General features: G+C 45.8%; 1 protein-coding gene across 8 annotated transcripts in view; it reads left to right on the forward strand.

The window, feature by feature from the left end:
* LOC118511540 overlaps positions 1-9,806 on the forward strand; it is a 36,654-nt gene extending 26,848 nt beyond the window's left edge. For all 8 annotated transcript variants that reach the window (XM_036054735.1, XM_036054742.1, XM_036054741.1 and 5 more), the window contains 6 exons: positions 2,833-4,703; positions 4,763-5,010; positions 5,088-5,282; positions 5,352-5,721; positions 7,327-7,427; positions 7,495-9,806. In XM_036054735.1, coding sequence (XP_035910628.1) covers positions 2,833-4,703; positions 4,763-5,010; positions 5,088-5,282; positions 5,352-5,721; positions 7,327-7,427; positions 7,495-7,846 — 3,137 coding nt within the window. In that variant the 3' untranslated portion in view covers positions 7,847-9,806. The remainder of the gene's footprint in view (positions 1-2,832; positions 4,704-4,762; positions 5,011-5,087; positions 5,283-5,351; positions 5,722-7,326; positions 7,428-7,494) is intronic.
* The last annotated feature ends 393 nt before the right edge of the window (positions 9,807-10,199 follow it).

Here is a 10,199-nt window from a genome sequence, read left to right on the forward strand (position 1 = left end):
TCTCCATAAAGCCCGAGAGGGCGAGACCGGCATCAGTAATCAGGTGGGGGAGGGTGTGGAGGTGATTGACGTAGGCAAAAGGTGAACGTTCCCGAACGCGGCCAGAACCTGGCGGTGTTAAGTGTTATTCGCACCTGATTCTTCGACAGCAACCGAAACACGCCGCAGTCTTTTATGTGGAGCAAAGGGTGGTGAAGAGGGAGGGAAGATTGTTTTGGTGTGGAAAGGGGGAAAGGGCGAATGAAAATGTGGCGGAAATTCTTTCCCATTTGGAGTCATTTCAGTTTCGGGCAGGGTACTCCTCTCTCCAGCAGTCCTCCCCCCCCCATTCAGTCTGTAGAGTCTGTTAGTGGTGTGGTAGTCGCTGTGTGAGTATGTGTGTGTGTGTTTGAACGGTGGCAATGTTTACACTTTACCCACATACATAAATTACCAAAGACCGGGGGTATTTATACATATATTTATTTTATTCCATTTTTTGGTAATTTACACCAAGGGCCGATCGGTGACCGATGTAGAACTGTGTTTGTGTGTGTGTGTTTAGATATGGAATTGGAACTTTATTTGGGGTGGCAACTGGTTTTGATGTTTGGTTTTCGGTAACAGGCAACCCACACACCAAAGAGCTCTTCATGGAGTGAGCCATGCCCAAGTCCCCAACACCGAATCTTTACCGCTGGTTATTATAAGTGGGTCTCGTGTATTTAAACGATGATAAACGTATGGTCATTTGGTTGTAGAACAGAGTTATTGTGCCTCTGGTCCATGGTGTCGTCTGCATGCGTTGGCTTGCTGGAGAGGTGCAATTAAAATGTATTTCTAAGCTGCGTTCATAATTCCGTGATGTACCGCTAGATAAGCGTTGGTGTTGCAAATAAGCTGAGCTGAGTGCAGCTGGGGACATTATTATCCCTGTCACACATGAGTCCACGTCTCGGATTGAGATCTAAGTTTATAGTGCCCAAAAGTGGCATTAATTCTATGTGAGTTCTGTGAATCCTGTATGCTTAAAGACACGTTTAAGATTTTTTGTCCGGATATTGGGAATGTCGATAATGTCTAATTTTAACAGATTTTACAGGAACTTGTCAATCAATCAATTTTGTCTCGCTTGGACCACAAAGTTAATGGAGTAAGTCCTCTGTGTGAGAGAGGCTCACCCAAGAATTTTTCCGGTTGGCTCAATGTTTTTGCCGATGCAATTGATTCACTGATCTCTTGTCATAATAAGCTAAGACCGGTCCGAAGACCACTTCCCTCTTCGGATATTGCTGCTTCAGGAAACTGATAACTTCCGGTGGACACTTCGTACGGAATATGTCCAGAGGGAAAGAACAGCACAGAAGAAGCTCGGTATAGTAGACAATTTGTGGTCTTGGCGGAGGACAGAAAGTAGTTGCGAGTTCTTATCGTCAGGTCTCATCATCAATGATCGAAAACGACTAGACGCTCTATTCAGAACGCTCTTCCATCAGCAGCAGCTTCTTGTTGAGTGATCGTCTGCTGCTCGATCATGAGCATACCAAACTGGTTCCTTTTATTTACGATCTTCTTATTGTTTCCACAGTTTTTCTTACCGATTGGTTTAAGACACGGCTAACTGATGAAGTCATCGTGCACTTGATCGTTCTCATTATCGTCTGATGTACTTTAGGGTCGTTTAGAATTATCTGGGTGACTGGACTCCGGTCGCCATTTGATTTGCATTTTTGCCGAAGGAAAAGGATGTTGTAGACGTTACACCAGGCCCATTCGGTGGCCAACAAATTCTGCTAGACATCAAACTTATTTGTGGAAAAATTGTTTGTTGGATCGTTTCGATCATAACTTGTACAATTTAGCTAATCGTGTTATCTTATCATTAGAAAGATGGCAAATGAGCATTAGACTATCGGGTGGCAGATTTATTCTCCCATTAATTACGTTTCTGGCGCTTTAAGAGATGCAGACGTGCATTACAAACGTTTTAATTCACAGAAGATCAGATCACATCAAGTTCACCACATGTAATATTTGATCGTTTAAAGTTTGAGGATGTGCTTCTTCCTATTCGACGATACTAGCCTGATATTGCCGTTGACTTTGGCGTTGACGTCATAGCCGGAGCCAAATAATTGTACGTAGAAAATGCTTTCTTCTTCTTCTGGCTTTCTGTGACTTGATTTTAGCTACCTCTAAGCCTAAAACCAAGCATCACAATCGCATAAATCATAAGATGATCATAGAAGAAAATATTGTTTGAATAATTCGTCGGCTGATGAGAGGCAGAGTGTTGCAACAAAGCCACCTCATCGCGTCTCATGCGAGACACCGATGAAAGTGTGCAAGCAACGCCACCCCGAGAGCAAATGAAGAAATAAAAGTTCGAGCGAAAATGAATGATTCCAGCGAAATGAGGGGGGCTGCGAGCACACATCTATTCCCCTTTTCTTTCACCAGCTTCAATTGCTTTATGATGCGTAACGAGAGTTTGGTGGTGCGATTGTTAATAAATTGACCCGCTTCGAACTCGAACCTGATGTGCAACGATCGCGTAACGTTACGAAAGCCACCCTCGAAACGGAAGCAAACGTTCGGCGTGGGTTTCGGGGTCCGTTATCGTCCACTCACTTACTGGTTGGCAAAATTCCACCCTCCCTGCATAAATGTCGGGGGGCGTTTTGTCTCTTCTATTGGCGATAAAATTTTATCGAACGTTATCGACCGCCAAAAGAAAGGGTTGTCACTGTGACTCGCAAACGATACTTTATAGTAGAGTAGATGTATTTTTGTTTTACATTGAAGTACCAATAATTAATGTGTCTCTCTTTCGGTTTTCTTCCCATTTTGCAGGATTGAAGAAATTTCTCGCCCAATATCCGGCCCTGTTCGAGATTAATGGCGACTTTGTGCACATCAACTCGTACCAATCGAGCAGCCCGGACGATTCGTCCGTATCGGGCAAGCGGGACTACATCAAGGAGGCGAAAGATTACTTCAAACACAAGCTGCTACAGTACGGCAAAGGGACGGAGGTACCGATCCGCAGTTTGCTGGGCCACCGGAGTCAAGCGTCGCCCCAGGTTCGCCACATCTCCGGGCAGCACATACGCGAGTTCACCGAGTTTCTGCTGAAGCACCCGGACACGTTCCAGGTGATCGATAACGAGAATGTGGTGCTGGTGGGCTGTGAAGATGAGGAGGAAGTGCCGGCCTCGGAACGGTTGCATCTGCCCAACTCGACGATCGATACGCAGGCCACCCAACAGCTGCTCGATTCGTTCGCACAGGTGATCGAAATCAAGGGCCCGATTCTGGTCGATCAGCTGTTCCACATGGTCACATCGAACTTCCCGCAGGAGCAGTGGTTCCACATGTTCAAGAATCCGAGCGATCTAAAGACGTTTCTGAAGCTGTTCTCCGATTGCTTTCACATCCAATCGAATCTAGTCACGCTGCTGCAGAAACCGAAGCTGTCGGATGCGCACATCCGGCAGGCGCAGGACAAGCTGAACCTCTCGAACAGCACGTTCGGCAGCACGCACAGTAGTTATAGCTTAGGTAACGTGACCGGCACGTCAGCCGGCAGCCCGCAGAACAGTCTGCAAACGTTCGGCGGCAGCGGTAGCATCGGTGGGTTTGGCAGTGCGAACGGTAGCAGCAACACGAGCCGGACCGCGTCGCCCAAAAACATGATCGGAGATTTCAAGCTGAACGAACCGGTTTCGGTGGGGCTGGTCGGTGGGAATGCCGGTGCGGCCAACAATGTGGCGTCGCTCACCGCCAACAGCAAGAGTGAACCCAACAGTGGGTTCGACAGTTTGCTCATAACGAACGATTTCAAGATGGAGAGTTTGTGCCCCCGCAACTGTCCGACGGTGACGAGCTACGCGAAGGCGTCACTGTTACCACCTGCCAAAGGAAGTACGAACGATGCGGGCACAAACACGACGGTATCGTCCGGGGGAACTGTGGGTGAGCCGTTGAATAATGGACGCAGTACCGGTGTGAACGAGCGGCTCACCAATCACCAGCAGACACAGCAACAACCGCCTCAGCCGCAGCAGCAGCAGCAACCTCCAGCCGGTGCACCAAATCCTAAGAATCAAACGCTCAAGCAACGAATCAACAGTCTCGTGATCAAAACACTTGCCGAAAATCTGGAAAAGGACAAACACTCGATGAGTGCGATACAGACGACGACGACGACACAGCAGCAGCAGCATCCGGCGGGCGTTGGTACGCCGGGAACGGGAACTCCGGGTGGTAACACGGCTGGACAATCGGGTGCGATGTCACCAACTCCACCAGCAACGGTGGCTGGTGGTGGTAATCCGGTCCATTCGAACAACTACTTCATCGGCGACACGTGGAAGATCAAGGTGCTGCAGAATACGCGCGTGATCTCCACCGTCAAGGAGTCACTTTTCGTCACCAATGCCATCCTGAAGTCGGCCCTTGAAGAGCAGGCGATCGTATCGTTCGACTGTGAGGGCATTAATCTGGGCGTCCGGGGACAAGTCACCATGGTGCAGCTGGGTACGACGCGTGGCGAAGCGTTCATCTTCGACATTGCCACCTGTCCGGATATGGTGGTCGAGGGTGGCCTGAAGGAGATACTGGAGTCGGAGAAGGTGATCAAGGTGATACACGACTGCAGGAACGATTCGGTCAATCTGTTCAACCAGTTCCAAATTCTGCTCCGCAACGTCTTCGATACTCAGGTAAGGGAGCTTCGATTTTTCCTGCACACAGAATTTTTCATTGCAATGTTCGTTTCCAGTCCGCGCACGCTGTGCTACAGTTCCAGGACCAGGGCAAGCAGGTGTACAAGGTGAAGAATGTGTCCCTCAACACGTTATGCGAGATGTATAATGCGACCGTAAATCCGATGAAGGACCAGCTGAAGAACGTTTACCGGCGTGACCAGAAGTACTGGGCCCGGAGGCCATTGACCAGGGATATGCTACTGTACGCTGCCGGAGACGTGCTGATACTGATCAACGAGCAGCTGTACCTCAACATGGCGACGTAAGCGTGTGGCGTGGGCGCGTCCTTTGGCGAGACTCCTTTTCTAACCGTTCAACCGTGTTTGCATCCGCTTACAGATCCATCAGGCCCGAGTACCGCGAGCTACTGTCGGAGCTGTGCACTGAGCAGATTTTAATGCTAATCCGCCCAGTGGACGTAAAGATGCGCAAGAAGCAGCGCAAGGTACGGTCGGAGATACAGGATCTGAAGGTGAAGCTGAAATCGGCCAGCAAAAACATCGTCCTAAGCAACAGAGAAATCCGACTGTTGAGGTAACGTGTGCGAGAGGGACACGGCCGTCAACAGTGCTTATCATTACTCTGGACCCATCTTCCCCACAGGTACATGGATCTTACGGAAGAGGAGAAGGAAAAGCTACGGGTGTCGTACAAGGTGGCCAAGAAGCTGGACAAGCTGGAGAACTACGATCGCGACCGGTGCGATCAGAGCGATTCGGATGATGAGTGTGATGTAACGGAGCAGGACTACCAAAGCATGGACAGCGTACCGTCGGACAACTCGCTGCCTGGTACGGGGACGGGCACTGCCGGTAGTGGCACATTCTCGCCGAAGAACTCGGAACCGCCGAGTTTGACGGAATCGATGCAGCTGATGGACGAAATCCTTTCCAACACGACGATGGACCGGATGGCGAAGATTGATAAGCTGGAAGCGATCCTCTCTGCCGCCACACTGCTGCCAAACGATCAGGTTAGTGTATTGGGTGCGATTAGGGGTTAAGTTTCCAGGACTTTTCCTCAGTAGGATTAACTTTTCAGAAATGATACACTTGCACTTTGGAAGTCAGAATTGACAAGGCAAGACATTTTGAAATTGTTCTACTGGACGCTCCCTGTAGAGTTTCAGGGCAGGATCTTCGCCGTTTGAGATAAAAATCCGACTACGACTGACATAAAAATCACACTCATCATGACAGCAACACTGTCCACATGAACAAAACAATTATCGCTTTTGTTTAAACAATCGCCAGACCTTTAGCGAGCACATGATCATTTATAGTCCAATAGGACTGTTACTGTTGCTGCTTGTAATTATGTGATATTGGTATATAATATATGTGATATTGGTATATCAATTGGTATATAATAAAGGCCAATCCAAAGAAGGAAGAAGATTTTTTTATATCATCAAATAACCGATAATGATCTAACAGTTTACAGTGTTTCTCAAGCAACTTGTTTATACTACGTGGTTCGATGTGATACTGTTTAACTTTTAAATTTTTAATCTTCAACTCGATGACGTGATAAGATTCTCATTTTAAAACTAAATATTTATGTTGATTTTAATGCTTTTTCTATTCCATAAAGCATTCTTCTTTTTCTACCTCTTCTTCTTTGGCACCACAACCTCGAAAGGTCTCGCTGGGGTCTGTCATTTCTGTCTTCGATCTGATTTTTTCCCGGTGCTGGATCGTCCCAATCCTGCGTACGGGGAGGTGGTCTGGATGGGATTCGATCTCCGATCTTGTAGAGTGAAGACCGGACCGGACTACCCTCATTGATTAGGTTCAATCGCAATTAAACGGGAATTATAGAGCGAAACCTTCTTCTTCCTTTTCCTTGGCACTACAACCCCAAGATATCTCGGCCTGCTATTTCTGGCTTTCTGTGACTTAATTTTACCCGTAGTAATGTCGTCAGCCTTACGTACGGGGAGGCGGTCTACGTACGGGGAGGCGGTCTGGATGGGATTTGACTGTCGCCTCGGCCACCGGACCGCCCCGAAACCATGTTTGTATATAAACAACAGCATATAAACATCAAAAATAGCTCCGTCAACTAGGCGCATTTTCCAATGTCGAGTTGGGATTTTACGGAGTTGAACATTTGCTTTCCCGTGTTGAGAAGGGTTTACGAGGTTGAATTGCATATACGATGTTGGATTAGAGTTTTATGCTGTTGACATATAGTATTACCTTGTTGAACTGGTCTGAGAAACCCTGTAACTGACGAAGGTGATTTTTAAATTTGAAATTTAACGATCAAATCCTCCAGAAAGCTTCAAACTTTAGAAATAGGTGCTGGAAAGTTAGGTGTAGAGGCTTAAATGTTTGGTAATTTATTTTGTAATTTTAATTTTTACTTCTCTAGTAACTGATTACATTAAATTTTTAATCTTCTTTCTACTTTTTACTCTTTAAGAATTTAGTCTTATTTTCTTATTTATGTTAAAGTAGCAGTTTAAGCTGTATTTTATATTTTCCACCATTCAGTCACTGCTTTACGAAATATTTTGTTCCTTCTCTCTCTCTCTTTATTTCCTTCAACCACCACCACCACCGCCACCATGCAGTCCTTCGCCGACACAATGTCCAGCTTTAATGCCAATACGATCGTAGTAACTAACGACAATATTCTGCAGCCTGCAAAGGAAAAAGACGCCATCAATAAGGGGTAATGTGTTTACTTAGCCATCTAAATAGCTTAGAAAGTTTTCTTACCACTGATCGTCCGCTTTCAGCCGTGTGAGCACCAAACCGAGCTCGAAGATTGCGGCACGCTTGCAACACTCGATCACGCCACCGCCACCGGTCGCCTCGTCCGGTTTGGGGGCGTACCACCACCAACACCACCAGCAGCCGGCGGTACCACTGCCAACACCGAAGGAAATGAAGGAAGCGGCCTGCCAGACGCTCAGCACGGGCGACATTGTGATTACGAAGATATTCTTCAAGGAGGACCAAGACAAAAAGCAAGCTGCCGCACAAGCGGCGGCGGACGAAATGCTCAAGAAGAACGGTACGGCGGCGCCCGGCGGTGGCGAACTGCTGATGAACGCGTCCAACCCCCAGCCCCAGGCGCAAAGTGCCTGAACGGTGGTGGCCCGCATCACACCAAGCTCACGAATTTCGGCAGCCGCTTAAGATAAGTAAGGAGGTTTCACGCGTCCCTTTTGCTGCGGCCTTGGTTTTTGATGATAACCGGAACGATTATGACGAAGAGCAATAATTTATGTGCGTTTAATTTATGTTAGACCTAGCTGAGCGGTGCAGTGAGAGAGAGAGAGAGAGCCGTGGTGTGGTCCCTCTTGGTGTCCCCGAACCCGGCGTATACCGACAGACAAGCACAGACCCGGGGACGACGGGGATGAGTGGTGTGTTTGTGTGCGTAGCGCGTATATTTTTTATTCAATATTTATACCCCACGATAACGATGACCCCTTTTCCCGATGCGAGTGAGAATGACCACGTGTGATCACAAGGACCACGCTGTAAGGACAATTTCCTTAGGAAGTTTTTCTTTTTTTTGAAGCAAAACTACTACCACAAGTGTGATGAATTGAGCGTGTTTAGGTGTGCGATTTGTTTTCTTTTCATAACTTTGTTAAAAAAGCAGGGTTTTCCAAATCTCTTAACCAAATGTTCAGATGTTTACAACTATGCTTTGTTTCAAGTTAACAAAATACTAACCAAGCTACGGTTCGTTGTTTTAAACATGGCGAGCATTAGGTTTTTGGTGGAGGTGGAAAACACTCTAAACAGACAGAAGTAGAATATATGGCAACAATGAAATTATAAAAGTAAAGTAGGAAAAATGTAACCAATTGTAGAACTTTTTTTTTTTGATAATTGATCATTGGATCGTATATATAGAAAGGCCATGGCCTGTGATGTGGCACGATTGGTAGTGAACTTGATAGTTAACATACATACCCGACGGAACTTACACACCTTATACATATATACACCGTAGCAACGTAGACAGGATCGAGCGGTTAGGTATAGTTATAACAATCATTTAACTGAATTGAACCCGGAACCTTTCAATCATAAAACGAAAAATGAAAACGCGAAGGTTTGTTTTTTGGAATAATATAGTGAGCTTTGGACGTGTTTGGCAGCGGCAGCATACTCAGCAAGCAGCTATTATATATCCTTTATATACACACCAACATACATGAGCGAGCGCATATTATACATAGGGACGGATAGGGAAGCTGGAAAAATGAACGTGAAATATTAGAGCGTTAGAGCGAATTTTTGAAGCTAAAAGCATAATTTGAACGACCGAGATGGAATGTTAGATGAAGCTATCCGTTTGTGTGTAGTGGACATATCAGCTGTTGGAGGACTTGGAGCGGTTTATTGAACTAACCCTTTACACTAATTTGTATCGTTCGAGGGACTAAGAGTACTAGTTGTAGTAGTAGTGATAGTAGTAGACACATGCATACGAATAAAACAGGAGAAAGTACTAAACTCTGTAGCAGGGCGAGCTATCCGATAGTTTGCTTATCGGCTTAATATTATACACACACACACACACACACACACATTTATATACGGCCGACGAAGGATGCGAAACAATGAAAGGTGAAATTATACTATGAGACGGGTGTGTTGAAGTTAAGGGTGATTATAAATGCAAGGAACTAACGAAAAAGTAATAATAATATTATGCAAACCTAGTATTCAACCAATACGGGCGTATAGGAACAACCCAATGCGGGGCGTATGATGCTGGAATTTATATACACAACGATGACGATAAGCAATGGTTTTTTTTTCTTTTTGGCATGGCGTCGTGGCTCGCCTACAAATAAGGTGTGAAGTGAAGTGTGTTTTCGGTCGAGCGAAACATATATTACTTATACTATATACAGCACACGCTAACGATTCTATAGCAGAACGAAGGCGGTAGGAAGGGACGACGAGAAGGGGGTTGTTGTGGTTCGGGTCCGGGATGGTGGGCGCTTCCGGGAAATGCGTTACGAGGCGAATGAGAAGATGTGTTATAGGAACAAAATAAACAATTGTAAATTTGCTAAAACTATTATCGTGTTGTGTAAGAAAAATATTAATAATAATACAATATTCCGGGCAACCAAAGTAGCCTTTGGATGCTAATGACTGTTGGATGCGTATTCCAATTCCTATGCAATATTCTCATAAGAAAGGTAAGTTAACACTCACTCTTTCAATTGGTGTGATTATGTCGCCTCAATTTTAGGCCGTTTTCATGTTATGGTACTGTAGGAAACCCCGACCCGGTATTTTAAAAAAAATTATAACTTGAAAACGGCTTCAGTTGAGATAACGTATAAACATCAATGAAAAGAGGGAAAGTTAGTTTACTTTTCATAAGAATGTTGTACCGAAATCGAATTCTCGCATTTTGTATGTGTCCGCTGATGCGTCCTGGAAAACCTAAACAAGACTTGATTTC

This window comes from Anopheles stephensi, chromosome 3 (genome assembly GCF_013141755.1).
Source record: "Anopheles stephensi strain Indian chromosome 3, UCI_ANSTEP_V1.0, whole genome shotgun sequence".
Classification (NCBI taxonomy): Eukaryota; Metazoa; Arthropoda; class Insecta; order Diptera; family Culicidae; genus Anopheles; species Anopheles stephensi.